The sequence below is a fragment of the Salvelinus fontinalis genome, chromosome 5 (assembly GCF_029448725.1).
Source record: "Salvelinus fontinalis isolate EN_2023a chromosome 5, ASM2944872v1, whole genome shotgun sequence".
In the NCBI taxonomy this organism is placed as follows: domain Eukaryota; kingdom Metazoa; phylum Chordata; class Actinopteri; order Salmoniformes; family Salmonidae; genus Salvelinus; species Salvelinus fontinalis.
The window spans coordinates 47,560,981-47,580,024 of record NC_074669.1 but is presented as its reverse complement, the minus strand read 5'-3'; the positions used below and the strand labels follow the sequence as shown (position 1 = coordinate 47,580,024).

The 19,044-nt window shown below is 39.8% G+C and overlaps 1 protein-coding gene across 2 annotated transcripts in view; it reads left to right on the top strand.

Moving 5' to 3' along the window:
* Positions 1-18,651, top strand: part of LOC129855729 (seizure protein 6 homolog) — a 57,789-nt gene extending 39,138 nt beyond the window's left edge. Inside the window, exons 10-19 of one of the 2 annotated variants that reach the window (XM_055923701.1) lie at positions 6,911-7,105; positions 7,274-7,412; positions 7,937-8,133; positions 8,446-8,640; positions 13,459-13,653; positions 14,960-15,151; positions 15,305-15,343; positions 16,117-16,234; positions 16,439-16,541; positions 17,322-18,651. In XM_055923701.1, coding sequence (XP_055779676.1) covers positions 6,911-7,105; positions 7,274-7,412; positions 7,937-8,133; positions 8,446-8,640; positions 13,459-13,653; positions 14,960-15,151; positions 15,305-15,343; positions 16,117-16,234; positions 16,439-16,541; positions 17,322-17,351 — 1,403 coding nt within the window. In that variant the 3' untranslated portion in view covers positions 17,352-18,651. Of the gene's footprint in view, positions 1-6,910; positions 7,106-7,273; positions 7,413-7,936; positions 8,134-8,445; positions 8,641-13,458; positions 13,654-13,930; positions 13,993-14,959; positions 15,152-15,304; positions 15,344-16,116; positions 16,235-16,438; positions 16,542-17,321 lie in introns of those variants that run through there. The other variant, XM_055923703.1, reaches the window with a different exon arrangement.
* The last annotated feature ends 393 nt before the right edge of the window (positions 18,652-19,044 follow it).

The following is a 19,044-nucleotide window of genomic DNA, read 5'->3' as shown; positions in this document are numbered from 1 at the left end:
CAAAATAAAATCTTGGTTGACCGAGAGTCGTCTTGTTCTTAAGACCAATCCATTGGTCGAAACTTTTAAACGTATTTTTCCATATGTGCTTGAATAAAACCAACTACATATGCACTGAGCTTGTCTGATGGTTTAAGCATACTGTTTGATTAAATAATTAAGACACACAAATGACTCAAGAAACGTCAGACTGTGTTAAAGAAAATGACAGCTAGTGCCTGTGTGTTAATGGCGCACATTGTCTCACTCTCATCGCATGCATATAACCAATAGGGCCTGACCTATAGCTTATCATAATCACATCAATACATGTGTTATAACAAACTCCAAACTCCACAGTAATGTCAACAGCAAAATGGATGAGGAAGACGTGAAAAACGCGAAACGGGCGAATGTTTACTGGTTGCTCAGGAGGGAAAGAGGAAGTCAGATCTGTGGAAGACATTTGACTTAGCTGTGGAAACTACTGACTACTTGAGATCAAGATAAAGGAGGGTATAAGCGCAAGCGTTGTATGGTTATTATGTGTGCCAAACAGCTGCTGTTAAGTTACATTATTATAATTCTTTCTGACCATTTTGGAACTGTGTAAACAACACTAAATAAATAACTGTACCAGAGAGTCTGTTCTTACACAAAATAAGTCATACAAAGCCTTTATTACAGAAGACAAAAAATAGTTGCATGCATTCTTGAATTGCAGTTTATTTGTTGTTTAGGCAAATTATTCTAAGCTTCCTTTGTTATTTCATTATAAAACTAAAATGCTTGATTGCATTTCAAAGCATAAATGTCTCGCATAGTGTGATGGCATGAAAAAATGAATGATTGATTCAGTAGCCTATATATTGAAATGTAGGCCTAAGTAAGTTACGGTATTAAGACTAAACAGGACGCCCTCTTGTGCATACAGTTCAATGGTGGTTATACAAGGCCTACTAATGATAACGACATGACTTATTATTATAATGATGATCATAATGGTAATAATAACCATACGAAGGAGATCAAAAAAAAGCAGGGTATAGGAGCAAGAGCTGTGTGCATACTATGTGTGACAAACAGGTGCTGTTAGATTACAATATGATTTTTCTGCCTGTTTGGAACAGTGTAAACAACCCTAAAGAATTAAGTAATGCCAGTCTGTTCTAACGAAAAAACAATTGTAAAGCCTTTATTACAGCATAGCAAAGATTAAAAACAGCCAAATCTGCTTTATCCGACATTGTGCCATTGCATAAGGCTTGGTGCTCACGGAATCAGTAGGCTATTAAACAAACACTCAAACAGAAGCCAGATCTGTCTTCTGTAGATATATATGGTTGATTTATAAAGCCAGGCACAATTAACAGTTAGGCTATTGATTATAGATCTAATTAAGTTGGGGTTTGCGCTCTCCTCAATTTTCTTAGATGATTAGGCTGTCATGGTCAAAACATATTGATACAACAGTAGCTAAGATGGGGAGAAGTCTGTCCATAATAAAGCACTGCTCTGCCTTCTTAACAACACTATCAACAAGGCAGGTCCTACAGGCCCTGGTTTTGTCGCACCTGGACTACTGTTCAGTCGTGTGGTCAGGTGGGACAAAGAGGGACTTGGGAAAATTGCAGTTGGCTCAGAATAGGGCAGCAAGGCTGGCCCTTAAAAGTACACAGAGAGCTAACATTAATGGCATGCATGTCAATCTCTCATGGCTCAAAGTGGAAGAGAGATTGACTTCCTCATTACTTTTCAATGACATCATTACCTGACATGCTGAAGGTATAGAGCTGTCTGTTTAAAATACTAGCACACAGCTCGGACACCCATGCATAACCCACAAGACATGCCACCAGAGGTCTCTTCACAGTCCCCAAGTCCAGAACAGACTATGGGAGGCGCACAGTACTACATAGAGCCATAACTACATGGAACTCTATTCCACATCAGGTAACTGTGTGATAAGGTGCGTCTCGGTGAGAGGTGTAGGAGTCAGGCGCAGGAGAGCAGGGATACTGAGAAGCGTGTTTAATATATATATAGTCCACCAATACAAAAATGGCACAAATCCCTCTATATAAGGTCTCACAGTTCATAGAGCAGATCAGTGAAAACAAAACCGAAACTCGTGCCAAACGCACGGAGGAACAACCTCAGTTCCGAAAAATAAACTACACGTGCGTAAATAGGAGAACAAGAAATATCAACGATCAATGAGCGCAAAACCCCCACAAGTTTAATCCCGCACGAAATAAGGCAGGAAACAAGCACCCTATATACACACAGAAATAAACGCAATTGAAACCAGGTGTGAAAATGAACACAGACAAAAAAAACAGAAAAGGAAAAAGGGATCGTGGCGGCTAGTAAACCGGCGACTAGAAGTCGTGACAAACTGATGCAAGCAGATTTAAAAAGCAGGTAAAAATACACCTTATGGAACAGTTGGGACTGTGAGTAACACAAACATAGGCACACTCACGATAACATATGCACTATACACACAGATGTACAGATGGAGTTTGCGTTATAGATATGTAGTAGTGGAGTATGGGCCTGAGGGCACACACTTAGTGTGTTGTGAATTCTGTAATGAATCTATTGTAATGTTTTTTAAATGTTGTAACTGCCTTAATTTTGCCGGACCCCAGGAAGAGTAGCTGCTGCCTTGGCAGTGTCACGTTGTATAATGATTGGAGGCAGGTGCGGGAATGCGTAATAGGATTTTTTATTTTCTCCACCCAAACAAAAGAGCGAGGTGTTAACCTCTAAATAATACACAGGACGAGACCCGTAAAACAAGTGCAAAATGGAAGCCGATATAATAGCACAGGTACTCACACGACCAATGGACATGGTAACAACAAAACCGACAAGGACAATGGGGAACAGAGGGCACATACTGTATATACACATACTAATCAGGGGGAATGGGAACCAGGTGTGCATAGTGAGACAAGACAGTCCGGGGTTGGTGGTAATGAATCCAGTTCAGTGACGCCTACAAGGTCGGTGACGTAGACCTCCGGAGCTGGTGAACGGAATGAGCAGCAGCACCACCGGGGGGATTTGTGACAGGAAGCAGATAATGGGGATCCATAATAAATACAAATACAAACCCTATTCGCATTGGACTAGTATGGTTATGTAATTGTTACCCCAGAATGTCCGTTATTCCAGAGGATGACTCGGACGGGAATAGTTTTTGTCCAAACTTCCCCCTGTAGTTCTTTCTTTTTTCAAGTAAATGGACAGTTATGACGGAAGCCTGGAGGTTTTCTTGTAGGTGTGAAGATATTTCAACAAGTCCAGGCAATAACAGGGCTACACTGATAACACGAGCTTGGTTCCCAAGTTTCTAAACCATACAAATCCATATTTGGTATAGTGTCGCCATAATATTTGAGTTGAGTAAGTGTGATCATAATCATAGGATATTTTAGCAATCTGCAGTAGACGTCCTAAATGCCCCCCGGCCTTCAGATGTGAGCTAAATAGTGCACTTGTACTTGAGATACGTTTTAAGGCTATGGAATGCGAAAGTGAACTTATCATTTCCAAACATTTAGGTCAGTTTTATGCTGCTTTACGATCTATTAACAGCAAGGGTTAAATTAAATAGGCACAATATTTTTTACAGACACATTTGTCGATATTAAATTCATACGCACAAAACATATGAACAAAAGCATTCACTGAAAGTTGATGCATGTAGGCCCTTCACACAGTGCATTCAGAAACTATTCGGACTCCTTTTCTATTTCTTATTTTAAAATGGATACAATACATTTTTTCCTCATCACTCTACACACAATACCCCATAAAGACAAAGTCGAAAACAGGTTTAGACATTTTTGCTGATTTATATTTAAAAAAAAATGAAATACCTTATTTACATAAGTTTTCAGACCCTTTACTATGAGACTTGAAATTGACATCACATGCATCCTGTTTCCATTGATCATCCTTGAGATGTTTCTACAGCTTGATTGTGTCACGCCCTGGCCTTAGTATTCTTTGTTTTCTTTATTATTTTAGTTAGGTCAGGGTGTGACATGGGAAGTTTGTGTGTTTTGTCTAGTTTAGGGTGAGTGTATTGTTTAGGGGGTGTTGTATAGTGTATGGGGTTGTATTCAGGAGAGAGTTCTAGGAAAGTCTATGTTTGCCTGGTTTGGTTCTCAATCAGAGACAGATGTCATTAATTGTCTCTGATTGGGAGCCATATTTAAGGCAGCCATAGGCTTTAGGTGATTGTGGGAGATTGTCTATGTTGAACGTAAGTAGCTTGTGTGTGCACTTTCGTTTGTAGCTTCACGGTTGTTTGTTGTTTTGTATAGTTTGTATAAGTGTTTTGTTTCGTGTTCATCTTCAAAATAAAGAGAAGATGTATTTTGCACACGCTGCGCCTTGGTCCACTCTCTCTAAAGAAGACAATCGTGACAGATTGGAGTCCACCTGAAGTAAATTCAATTGATTGGACATGATTTGGAAAGGCACACACCTGTCTATATAAGGTTATACAGTTAACAGTGCATGTCAGAGCAAAACCAAGCCATGAGTCCGAGGGAATTGTCCGTAGAGCGCCGAAACACGATTGTGTCGAGGCACAAATCTGGAGAAGGGAACCAAAACATTTCTGCAGCGTTGAAGTTCCCCAAGTACAAAGTGGCCTCCATCATTCTTAAATGGAAGAAGTTTGGAACTACCAAGACTTTTCCTAGAGCTGGCCACCCGGCCAAACTGAGCAATCGGAGAGAAGGGCCTTGGTCAGGGAGGTAACCAAGAACCGATGGTCACTCTGACAGAGCTCCGGAGTTCCTCTGTGGAGATTGGAGAACCTTCCATCTCTGCAGCACTCCACCAATCAAGCCTTTATTGTAGAGTGACCAGACGGAAGGCACTCCTCAGTCAAAGGCCCATGACAGCCTGCTTGGAGTTTGCCAAATGGCACCTAAAGGACTCTCAGACTATGAGAAACAAGCTTAAACTCTTTGGCCTGAATGCCAAGCGTCACGTCTGGAGGAAACCTGGCACCATTCCTGCGGTGAAGCATGGTGGTGGCAGCATCATGCTGTTTTGTTGTTTTTCAGCGGCAGGGACTGGGAGACTAGGCAGGGTCGAGGCAAAGATGAGCAGAGCAAAGTACAGAAAGATCCTTGATGAAAACCTGCTCCAGAGTGCTCAGGACCTCAGACTGGTGGAAAGGTTTACCTTCCAAGAGGACAACAACCCTAATCACACAGCCAAGACAAGGCAGGAGTGGCTTCGGGACTAGTCTCTGAATGCGCTTGAGAGAGCCTGAACTTGAACCCGATCGAACATCTCTGGAGAGAAAATAGCTGTATAGCGACGCTCCCCATCCAACCTGACAGAGCTTGAGAGGATCTGCAGAGAAGAATGGGAGAAACTCCCCAATACAGGAATGCCAATCTTGTAGCATTATACCCAAGAAGACTCAAGGCTGTAATCGCTGCCAAAGGTGCTTCAACAAAGTACTGAGGAAAGGCTCTGAATATTTATGTAAATGTCATATTTCCCTTTTTTTTTATATACATTTGCACACAAAAAAAATGTTTTTGCTTAGTCATTATGGGGTATTGTGTGTAGATTGATGAGGGGGGATAAAATGTTTTAATACATTTTAGAATAAAGCTGTAACGTAACAAAATGTGGGAAAAGTCAAGGGGTCTGAATACTTTTTGATGGTAATACTAGGCTATGCACAGCACTTCATTCAATTTATTGAATCAGTCATTGTTTTCTTGCTCAAACCGTGAGCAACACCTGTCAAACTCAGATATTTCTCTCAAAACACAGGGATGTCGATTCTCTCAAAACACAGGGACTGGTATTATCAGATGACCTTCTAGTTGGTTATTCTGGCTGAAATGACTCTCCTGCCATGTACAAGTGTCACGATCGTGTTGACATGAATGAGAGGACCAAGGCGCAACATGATATGAATACATCTTCTTTATTTATAACGACGAAGATGATCACTAAACACTTAAACAACACTAACAAAAAACAACAAACGATCGTGAAACTTCAAACGCAAGTGCGCACACAAACTACTTACGTCTACATATACAATGACCCACAAACAGCTAAAGCCTATGGTAGCCTTAAATATGGCTCCCAATTAGAGACAACAGAAACCAGCTGTCTCTAATTGAGAACCCATTCAGGCCACCATAGACTTTCCTAGAAAACTACACACCCATAGACACAGCTAGATACATACATTCAACACAAAACCATACACTACAACCAACACCCCCTCTACCATATAATACCCCAAACACACACATACCCCATGTCACACCCTGACCTAACTAAAATAATAAATAAAACAAATAATACTAAGGCCAGGGCGTGACAACAAGTTACTGACATGGCAGAAAAAAATTACAGATATGGTGTTTTGTGCTTGTGCACATAATTACATTACCCGACCACCCCCTTCTGAATAGGGCAAAGGCTGTTTCATCATCTCTGCTGCTGCTGCCTCTGCCTCACTGTTCTCAATCCCAATATGCTGGTTAATTTTTCTATTATGCACATAGCATAATACACTAATAATATTAGCTTTATTAGTGTTGCACTATTATTTTTTACGTAATATAACCATATACAATTTCAGTATCACATGTCTTAGAGTGATGGTCTGTGCCATCGCCATGGCCTCCGCAATGGATTAGTCCAATGATACAGGAGGGAATCAAACCAGTGTCTTGTGCACCATAAAAAAAGAAATCTCGGTCGACCAATAGTCTATAGACCAAACAATCGACTAGTCAACTAAATGGGGTCAGCCCTACTTTAGTTCATCTTATATTATGCTTTATCCTACTTCTCTCTCTTTCTCTCCTCATATTCACATGTGCACACTATTTTATCTCTCTCGCTCTCTCTCGCTTTCTCTCAGCCTTTGACGGGGAACACTGTTATGAGCCCTACTTACCCCATGGGAATTTCAGCAGCAGTGACATTACCTTTCCGTTGGGAACCACAGTCATCTTCTCCTGCTCCCCAGGCTTTGTCATGGAGCAGGGCTCCGGGGTCATTGAGTGTGTGGACCCAAGCGATCCACACTGGAATGAGAGTGAGCCTGTGTGTAAAGGTAATACTATTGAATACTACCATTTCATTATGATAATGTGTTTGTAAAGCCCCTTTCACTAAAATAAAAAAATAAGATAATAATACAAGTAATGTTACAATAACTTTTTCTCCCCCCCTTCCCTATCTTGCTTTCTATCTTCCGCCCCTAACTCCCACTCTCTCTCAGCTTTGTGTGGGGGAGAGTTGACCGATCCCTCCAGCACTGTTCTGTCCCCTGATTGGCCACAGAGCTACTCCAAGGGGCAGGACTGTGTGTGGCAGATCCATGGTAATGAGGAGAAGCGCATCGAACTGGACATCCAGATGTGAGTTTGGCCTCTCCAACACCCAAAAGGCATTATTTTGGTCTTTGAAGCTGTGGCTGGAGCATTTGGGAGAGGGAATTGTTCTCCTTGAATTTTCCCATGACTCTTTTGACTCTGAAACCTCAATGCATAACATGAGCACTCCCTTTGCATATTTTTTTTTACCACTACACCAGAGGTATATGATGGAGATAGAACTCAAAATAAGTATGTTTGCATGTTTTGTAAGGAATATACTTAAAGCATAAAACAAAGGTTGAACAATGTGAACCTTGCGTTTTGTCGCTTCACTGATGGCTGCTTCCGTGGCTGGTGTAGCGAGTCTCATTGATTATAACGGGTGTGTTTCAACTGTGACTGACATACATTCAAAGAAATATGTGATGCTTCCAGTGAAGTTTTTATTGTAAGGATTAGAAATGACAATGGTTGTGAGAATATATATTTTATGATTCCATTTGAAGTGACATTGTGATTAAGTGAAAGTTGTTTTCCTCTCTTCATGCATTTTGTCTCCCTCAAAGTTTGAATATCCGCCACAACGACGTTCTCACCATATTCGATGGTCACGACCTCATGTCCCATGTGATTGGCCAGTACCTGGGGTCACGAGAGCGTTTCCAGGTCGTGTCAGGTGGTTCTGAGGTCACTATTCAGTTCCAGAGTGACTCTGACGATTCCTCCTTTATTCTCAGCCAGGGGTTCCTTATTCACTACCGTGGTACGTACACATACAGGACTTTTACATACAGGACATTACATTCACATAAAGGACATGATATGCAGAACATTGATTGCCCATACATAACATCACCCAAATACAATATGTACATTTTCCTGGTGTGTATTCAGTGAGGCAATATGTTAATAAATGTAGATATAATATGAACAGACAATACGATTTACGTATTCTACCTCAATTGTGTGTTCTACACAATTATTTTTCAATCTGAATGTTCTGTAACATGATATCCTCCTGAACAAGCCCTTGGTTTATCCTACATCTAATGACATCAACTTCTTTCACATCCAGAGGTAGAGCCTAATGACACCTGCCCTGCCCTCCCTCAAATCGAATTTGGCTGGATTAGCTCCTCCCACACCTCTCCCGTGAGGGGAAGTGTGTTGACCTATCAGTGCCAGCCGGGGTATGACATCAGTGGCTCTGACATCATCACTTGCCAATGGGATCTTTCCTGGAGCAATAGCCCACCCACCTGCATCAAAGGTAAGCTAAAGTGCGTTCCTGCCCGACTACATTGCTGACTCATGCCAGATCATATGTTATCCATTGGTTGATGCAACGCAACACCTGAGCAGGGGAACACAACCCGAACTTCCAACAAAACTTAGGATGTGTTTGAGAGCATCAATTTTGCTCCTTTGCTGATCACCGACTGAGCATACTAACTGATTTAAAAATCACTTTACATCTTAGAGGTTGAGTAAGGCTTAGGTTCAATCAGATCTAGCGTTAACTGGCGATAGCCGACACAATAGCTGTTTTGGTGGTGTTGGAGGTGGAACTGCATTGGCGTTTTCAAATTGGTGAGCAGCTGCGCTTGATAATTGTCATGAAGCCAGACCTGTCCCACTCGCGTTCGAAGTTCAGAAAGAGAAAGTGTAGGCTACATAGAAATAATGACACTCAAATTAAAAATCATTAAACAAAATAATGAGAATATTATATATTATTCCAGTGTTCGAACTTGTAACCAAGGCTATATGGGATTACTCTTAATGCGACTCTGAGCAGCCAATGGCAATGTCTGCGTTAGGTATACGGCCAGGAGACGTTTGTAGATTTGACCGCTCTAACACAGTTCCACCTCCGACGCCGCCCAAACAACCACTATGCAGATGTTGGCTAAATTGAATGGAGCCTTAGGTCCTTTCAGACACTTAAAGGGAAGATTGCAGAAATAGGTTGCTGATCTGATGCATTCTGATCATGTTTCCAATTAAAAGTCCCAATATGACATATCACTTTACATTTGTATTTTGGGAGAAATGTACATTTATCCGCATTTGAGATGTCATGTTGGAAAAGTGTTTGGAAAAGTGATGTCAAAGAGAATAACACACGAGTGAATACACAGCAGGAGTGAGCCACTGTCCACATAAGACGGTAAAGACCCACATCATACCGAGTCCTCATTGGCACTGAATAAAACCAACTTATCATCTGACCATATTCTGTGATTTCTTTATTCTGTATCAGCAAAAAATTTATCACTTATACGGTGTGTAGGCTTTTAGCATAGTCCTGCTGGCTTACCCCTACTAGCTAACCACTAGCAGCCTTGAAACACATCACTTATTAGCAGTTCAGCACATCTGCATTTCTCGTGCTGTTACACAAAATCAAGATAAACTTTTACCATCATAGTAGACATTGAACATCTATAACAAAAAAACTATGTTGTCGGGCGATAGTTGCGTCATAGTACAGCACAGCTTGCAGCGTGCTGCATAAATGTATGGCACATTAGAGTGCATGAAGTCATATTATTTTACTGTCAGCCATTGTTGTCATTAATGCTAGTTTGACCACCAGAGGGCATCTTTGAGAAGCGAAGTCATTGAAATGACATGGAGCTCTAGGCCTAAGAGTCCTGTTTACTGTAGCTGTTTTAGCTTAATTTATTTATTGGCATAAAGGCCTAATTCAATATACAGTATATCAATCATTCATTAATTTGTGCATGTCATCACACAGCATGCAAGTCATCCAAGTCTTAAAATACAGTCAAGCATTTTAGTTATAAAACAAAATAACAAAGAGATTCATGAATAATTAAACAATTAATGAACCGCATTTGACTGTTTTTAATATTGGCTGTACTAGAGACTTTAAAACCTTTTTTCTGTAGAAATTTTGCTTAATTAAATTGATTAATATTATGGTGTTTCTATTCCAAGAAAAACAAAAATGCATTTTATAGTAGCCTATGTAGGCCTCAGGGTTTCCGTTATAAAAAAAATGGTGCTGTACAAAGTGACAGGTTGGGAGTAGGCCTAGGCTGCTAAGTGACTGCGAGGGAAGAGCAAAATAATCACAACATTTCCACACCCTAATTGTAGGCTAACCAATACCCAAACGGAGTATGTGAAAATACAAATCGGATTTATCAAGACCAGTCCCCATGCTTGTCTCAAAGCAGCACAAATCGGTGCTAAAGTAGTTGACCACACACAGAAAGGTTATTACTTCAATTCCTATTATAACAATTGGATGACTTTGGGTGTTTAAGTAAGCAACAATTTGTTGCCTTCATTAGCCTACTTTATTCCAATATTTCTGTCATTCAGGGATATTTATTCCCATAGTATTTCGTTATGGATCAATCCAGATGTGGTTAGAAAACAGTGCATTTGGTGGGCTATTCAAAGAGATGGAAGAAGTGATATGCCTCGCAAACATCCATTAATACATTTAAAGTCCCAATGAATAAACCACAACATTTCGGCTAAAGCGATTGAATTCACGAATGCATTTGACTTTTTTAACCTGTTTGGGCTGCAGGGACGGTATTGAGTAGCCAGATAAAATGTGCCCATTTCAAACGGCCTCGTACTCAATTCTTGCTCGTACAATATGCATATTATTATTACTATTGGATAGAAAACACTCTCTAGTTTCTAAAACCGTTTGAATTATATCTGTGAGTCAAACAGAACTCATTTGGCACAAACCTCCTGACCAGGAAGTGGAAAATCTGAAATCGATGCTCTCTTCTGGGTCCTGCCTATAAATGGGCATGATACCTATTAGTATACATGTACGTCATACACCTTCCCCTGGATGTCAAGATGCAGTGAGAGAAGAAATTTAGTGTTTATCTTGGTCTGAGATGGAATACGTCCTCTTGGAATGACGTGTCACCCATTTCCTGTTTTCAGGAAGGCGCGAAGTTGGACCTGGATTTTCTTCTGAATAGCTGTCGTTATAGGCGACTACTATCTCCGGCTTTGATTTTATTTGATACCAGCGGAACTCCTCCCACATTCCACTGAAAAGGCAGAGCGCCAAATTCAAAATATATGTTTTAGAAATATTTAACTTTCACACATTAACAAGTCCAATACAGCAAATGAAAGGTACACATCTTGTGAATCCAGCCAACATGTCCGATTTTTAAAATGTTTTACAGCGAAAACAGCACGTATATTTATGTTAGCTCACCACCAAATACAAAGAAGGACAGACATTTTTCACAGCACAGGTAGCATGCACAAAGCCAACCTAACTAACCAAGAACCAACCAAACTAACCAAGAAACAACTTCATCAGATGACAGTCTTATAACATGTTATACAATAAATCTATGTTTTGTTCGAAAAATGTCCATATTTGAGGTATAAATCAGTTTTACATTGCAGCTACCATCACAGCTACCGTCAAAAATATCAGCCAAGCAGCCAGAGTAATTATAGAGACCAACGTGGAATACCTAAATACTCATCATAAAACATTTCTGAAAAATGCATTGTGTACAGCAAATGAAAGACAAGCATCTTGTGAATCCAGCCGATATTTCAGATTTTTTAAGTGTTTTACAGCGAAAACACAATATAGCATTATATTAGCTTACTACAATAGCCTACCACACAACCGCATTCATTCATCAAGGCACGTTAGCGATAGCAATAGGCACGTTAGCGTTAGCGAATAAACCAGCAAAATATATTAATTTTCACTAACCTTCATAAACCTTCCTCAGATGACAGTCCTATAACATCAGGTTATACATACACTTATGTTTTGTTCGAAAATGTGCATATTTAGAGCTGAAATCAGTGGTTATCCATTATGCTAACGTAGCATCTTTTTCCCAGAATGTGCGGATATTTCTATTAGACTCTCACCTATTCTGACCAAATAGCTATTCATAAACATTACAAAAAAATACATGTTGTATAGGAAATGATAGATACACTAGTTCTTAATGCAATCGCAGTGTTAGAATTCTAAAAATATCTTCATTACGACATAAGGCTTATGTTATAGCGAGAGAGTGGCCAAAACCTGGGCGCAAAACTACTAGTACACAGTTCGACAGATATATGAAATAGCATCATAAAATGTTTCCTACTTTTGCTGATTTTCCATCAGAATGTTGTACAAGGTGTCCTTTGTCAAGAACAATCGTTGTTTGGATTTAGAACGTCCATTTTCCCTCTTGAATTAGCAAGCGCACTAGCCAAGTGGCGTGAAGCTCTCCTTTCTGAACAAAGGCACACAACGCAACACGCCTAATGTCCCGAATAAATTTCAAAAATCTAATAAAACTATATTGAAAAAACATACTTTACGATGATATTGTCACATGTATCAAATAAAATCAAAGCCGGAGATAGTAGTCGCCTATAACGACAGCTATTCAGAAGGCAAATCCAAGTCCCTCTTCGCGCTCTCCAGAAAACAAGAAATGGGGGACACGTCATACAAAGAGCTTGTATTCCACTTCAGACCAAGATAAGCACTAAATTTAACTAACAAGAAAACAGAGCCCTCTGTCCTCATCAGGTTAATATGGTTCTCAATCAGAGGAAACGTCAAACACCTGCCTCTAATTGAGAACCATATCAGGCAACACATTTAACCCAACATAGAAACACATAACATAGAATGCCCACCCCAACTCACGCCCTGACCAACTAAACACATACAAAAACAACAGAAAACATGTCAGGAACGTGACAGTAGTCCTCCACAAATCTGGTTCATCCTTGTTGGATGATCCTGTTGGAACCATCCTTGTTGGATGATCCTGTTGGAGATCCGGTTATGATCCGGGATCATAACTGGTCATGGAAAGAGCAGGTGTTCCTAATGTTTTTTATACTCAGTGTATATAATAATGCATTCGTTTTCTATATGTGTTTATTCAGGGACAATGGACAATCATCTACATATCAGAAAAGAGTTTACTCATTGTGCTGGAGTTTACTCATTTAGCTCTGTTTCATCTGTAGTACCAGGGTAGATAAAAACATTTATACAAATATTAGATCATGTCTTGTATATCCTTATCGTCCGCAGTCCAGCAGTGTCCTGATCCGGGGGAGGTGGTGAACGGAGCGCGTTCGGTACGCCCAGAGTCTGGATTCGCTGTTGGAACAGTGGTGCGCTTCTCCTGTAACCAGGGTTACCAGCTGGAGGGCCCTGGTCAGATCTCCTGCCATGGACGGGATACGGGCACCCCCAAGTGGAGTGACCGCAGCCCCAAATGTGTCTGTGAGTCACTCCCCTGGGTGTTTGTCTGTGTGTGTTGAGATGGATGTCAAACACTGTAATCCTATGGGATTGTACAGTGCCTTCAGAAAGTATTCACACCCCTTGACTTTTTCCACATGTTGTTGTGTTACATGGTGGATTAAAATAGATGTAATTGTCTTTTTTTGTCAATGATCAACACATAATACAGTAAGGTCAAAATGGAAGAAAAAATTTAACATTTGTATAAAAAAAAGAATATGAAAAATAAAACACTAATATATTGTATCTGGATTAGATAAATATTCAACCCCCTGAGTTGAATCAGCTTTGGCAGCGATTACAGCTGAGTCTTTCTGGGTAAGTCTCTAAGAGCTTTCCACACCTTGGTTGTGCAACATTTGCCTATTATTCTTTTCAAAATTCTTCAAGCTCAGTCAAATTGGTTGTTGATCAATACTAGACAACTATTTTCAGGTCTTGCTATAGATTTTCATGCAGATTTAACTCGGCCACTCAGGAACATTCACTGTCTTGGTAATCAACTCCAGTGTAGATTTAGCCTTGTGTTTTAGGTTATTGTCCTGCTGAAATGGGAATTCATCTCCCAGTGTCTGTTTATAAGTCACCTTCGGCCTCATGGTGAAATCCCTGAGCGATTTCCTTCATTTCCAACAAGTGAGTTTGGAAGGACGCCTGTATCTTTGTAGTGACTAGGTGTATTGATACACCACCCAAAGTGTAATTTATAACTTAACCTTGCTCAAAGGGATATTCAATGTTTGCTTTTACATTTTTTACCCATCTACCAATAGATCTTTGTGGTTCAATCTGTGTTTGAAAATCACTACTCGATTGAGGGACCTTACAGATAATTGTATGTGTGGGGTACAGAGACAAGGTAGTCATTGAAAAAATTATGTTAAAAACATTTATTGTACACAGAGTGAGTCCATGCAATTTATGTGACTTGTTAAGCACATTTTTACTCCTGAATTTATTTAGGCTCTCCATAACAAAGGGGTTGAATACTTATTGACTCAATACATTTTAGCTTTTCATTTGTAATTCATTTGTAAACATTTCGAAAAGCATAATTCTACTTTCACATTATCCGGTATTGTGTGTAGGCCAGGGACAAATAATCTCAGTTTAACCAATCTTAAATTATACAAGAAAATGTGGAAAAAGGGCTGTTAATACTTTCTGAATGCATTGCTCTCTCTCTCTCTCTCTCTCTCTCTCTCTCTCTCTCTCTCTCTGTCTCTCTGTCTCTCTGTCTCTCTGTCTCTCTGTCTCTCTGTCTTTATTTCCTTTCCCTAAACAGTGAAGTATGACCCATGCCCAAACCCAGGTGTGCCAGACAATGGTTACCAGACATTGTACAAACATAGCTACCAGGCAGGAGAGACGCTCCGTTTTTTCTGCTATGAGGGCTATGAACTCATTGGGGAGGTTATTATCAACTGTGTCCCGGGCCACCCATCTCAATGGAACAGTCCACCACCCTTCTGCAAAGGTGATATTCTACATTGGACTGCTGGAAATGAGGATGAGGGGTTAGAGGGATTTTAATAAATTCTGCATGAGAATTGAAACACTTGAACATATTGTAAAGAGTGAATGAGGAATGATGATCTTATAATAATAATAATCTGCATCTCTCTATCAGTGGCATACGAGGAGCTGTTGGATGATCATAAATTAGAAGGTGATTTTTCGTTTCCTTCTACATCTTCTTTAGAGGAATTTTGACACTTTTCAACCTCATATTCATTCTCCAGTTCCATACAAAGACTATGAGATTCATGCTAACACAGGGAGAAGGAAAATGCCTCTCCCTGGCTAGAAACTCGTAGTAGGTGTTTTATTTTTTAAATTACTTTTAATGCAATTTGATGATGTCATGACATTTCTTCTTATTTCTAACTACAGAACATTGAAACGTCATGGTAACCAATTTTCAACAGACAAACCTTGTATGATGAAGTTGTACTTTTGAAACAACGTCATATCTTCACTTTATCTCCACTATGAGATATTTTTAAATCCAGTTTATCAACAAGTTAATACTTGTTATGTTGGATTCACATCTCCATCTCAACCAAAAATCAACGTTGAAGAATAATGCAGGGATTCAATCTGATCACGGGTTGTGGAAAATGTGGATTTTAAGGTCAATGTTCCTGCGTTCATGGAGATCAGCTTCACGGTAAATGCTGCAGATTCCGGCTCAATCATGGGAACACATTGGGAATTCTACAAACTTTTGGCTGTCTTTTTGAGTGGGTGAATATAGGTTGTTATCTCATATATCAATGTCTCAACCAAATATTACCCAATTGCCCACGTTGAAATTACGTGGTGTGCTCAGTGGGATGGTGCTGGAAATAATGAAAATTAGGTTGAAAAATGGTGGAATTCCCCTTTAATCGTCTTGATTTAACTTCTTCTTTAATTTATTATTTTTGATTATTTCCCTAGTATCCCAGTCATTGGAGCCCTCCCACCAGATGCTAAGTGAGAACATTGCCTTGGCAATCATCCTGCCAATCATCCTGGTCATCCTTCTGATTGGTGGAATCTACATGTATTACACAAAGTACGTGCTGCGCAGTTCAGCAGTCTCAATTAAAATGCATTCTTCTTACTTTCACCAAATATTGGCATGGTTTGACCTAACACACACACACACATACATTCACACAAGAGTACTGAGCCATTGCATAGATCAGATATCAGAAGTTGACTGTATGCTGTATTCTCTCCCTTTAACATGTATTTCCCTCTCCCTCTGTGTATGTAGACTGCAGTGGAAGCCACTTTTCTGGAAGTCTCTCTCTCACACCCACTCATACAGCCCAATTACTGTGGAGTCTGACTTCAACAACCCTCTATACGAGGCAGGGGTGAGTATTTTCTCTATTTCTGCCTAATGTGTAAGTATTGCTCAAGCCCTCTCACTTTGGGGCTAGATTCTATCAGATCCGCGCTAGCCAGCATAGCGGTTGTTTTGGAAGTCTCTGAGGTGGAACTCCGTTAGAGCTGTCAAATCTACAAGTGGTTTCTTGCATTACCCTATTACAGACTCTGCCATTGGATGCCACGAAACCACACCCAACTTTATACCCGACAAGTCATGCAGCCGCATTACACGTTCAAACACTCTAATGTGTGATGTTCTATTGTCTACAACTCGATTAAACTGATAGGCTAGAAATCCTCCCATCCAAATTAACATGAAAACCTGCATTAGCCTGTCATTATTTTTTATAATGGATAGCCCTGTCTGTGTAACCAACTGGGAATCAAACCCAGGCTATTAGTATAACTAAACCACCAGGTAAAATTGTTCTATCTATGTCACTAAGCTAGAGTTTAATGTAGAGCTCATGTACAGGTAAATTGTATCACCTTTAATAAATTGACAACAAAAAAATCTACTTTTCACCTTTTGGCTAGTATTTAGGAAAATATTCTCTGTAACTTTGCTTTTTATTTGGCTGGAAGTTGCCATGCTATTGACTGTAGGTTAATGAAAAGTGAATACTCTCGTCCATTGCTTATGAATCCTGGAGGTTGCATGTCCTAAACTGCTGAGGATATTTTGCTGTAGCATTTAAAACCAACTATTTTCTTCTTCAAATTAACTGTTATTCGGGTCTGTTGTATTGCTACCTGGTTCCTAGGACACACGGGAGTATGAGGTGTCCATTTGAAGAAGAAACGTCTTGAGAAGAATTAAAACACACAGATAGATAAAGAGATCTGGAGGAAGAGGAACAACTTTCTTTTTCTTTCAGAGGACTTCTTTCTCTCCCATCATCTCCCACTCCGCTATTTCCTCTTCCCTGCCTCTCTCTTTCATTCTCTCTCTTTATCTTTGAGTTTGTGTCTTTACACCTCACTTTTCTTTTGTGTGTCTCTCTAATTTCCCAGTCGCTCTTTCTGTCAGTGATTGTAGGTTTGCGTCTCCTTGGGCCAGATTCAATCCGATCGTGTTTAAGCCGCTAAGCACATTTTAAAGGCAATGTTCCAGCGCTAGTGGAGACGGCATTCACAGTAAATGCTGCATATGTCGGTTCAATTGGAAATTACCTTTAAATGTCAATCGCACTTTAACGTGGATTTTCCACGGCTCAGATTGAATCTAGGCCCTTGTCTTCATCTGTTCATAGTGTGCAGTGATGACTGTCTCCCAGTGGTGTGCTGTTTTCCACAGTTCAACTTTTTGTCTAAAATTAGGATTGGTGCCTTACAGAGGTTAAGTGGTGGATAATATGGAAGGAGAGACATATAGAGGGAGAAAGAGGAAGAGCTGAGATATATTTATGAGGTAAAAAAGGAAAGCAGACACACTCTCTCTCATGCTCAGTTGCACACAGTATACACACACAGACACACAGAGAGAGAGAAAGAGAGAGAGCGAGAGAGATACATACACACATTGAATGTAAATATTTGGTGGAATATTGAGGCTCATATATACAGAAAATTCTGTGGCAAAATATAACATTGCATAATGTAATGTATCTTCATGTTTCAACTCTCGTTGCCATAGTAAAATGTAAAATTACAAAGCCAGCGTTTCATATTGTTCTTTGCCATTTTTGAAGTGTATTTCCACTTGATGTTGAATGACATTGAGAAAAAGGTGAGGACCTGAATGTTGTCACTCTTATAGCACGCAATGATTGTATATTTTACCGCTTCTGCTGAATCATGTTATTATGATTATCATTGTTATCAGTGCAAATTTGAAGTTGTTGTATATGCACAATGTTGAAGAAAATAAGCTAACTTGGCTGCTTGCTGTGATGCAGTATTTAACTGATATGCTTTTAGAATTTCTTACCAGTTTATTGTCTGAACAGTAAATCTACTTTAATTCATTGTGCCAATATGGGGGTCCAGGGGACTCTTTTGCATTGTAAAGGTATTATTTGCATTATATTTTGTCATGAAGGCATTATTTATTTGCTGAAATGTATGATTAAATCAAAGTCTGAATGGTGAAAAGAGGTCTTGTCTTCATTAAATACCAAATGTTTGTAGTCCTGTGTGGCTCAGTTGGTAGAGCATGGTCCTTGCAATGCCAAGGTTGTGGGTTTGATTCCCATGGGGGACCAGTATGAAAATGTATGCACTCATCGCTCTGGATAAAAGTATCTGCTATATTCTTTAAAAATGTGTTATAGCTTTTAAAGTCTATTGTGCATGTACAGAAGACTGAATGCCCAAGACAAAATATCAGATGTTTACATTGTTTAAGTTTGCTCTGTTATACTCTATGGAGGAACTGCTCTTTGGAGGAACAATCACACCAATTTAATCTGTTAATCAGATTGAGGAACAAATTGTGTTGACCAACCCTTTAAGGCTGTCAACCATATTTAATGACACAGGAGATAA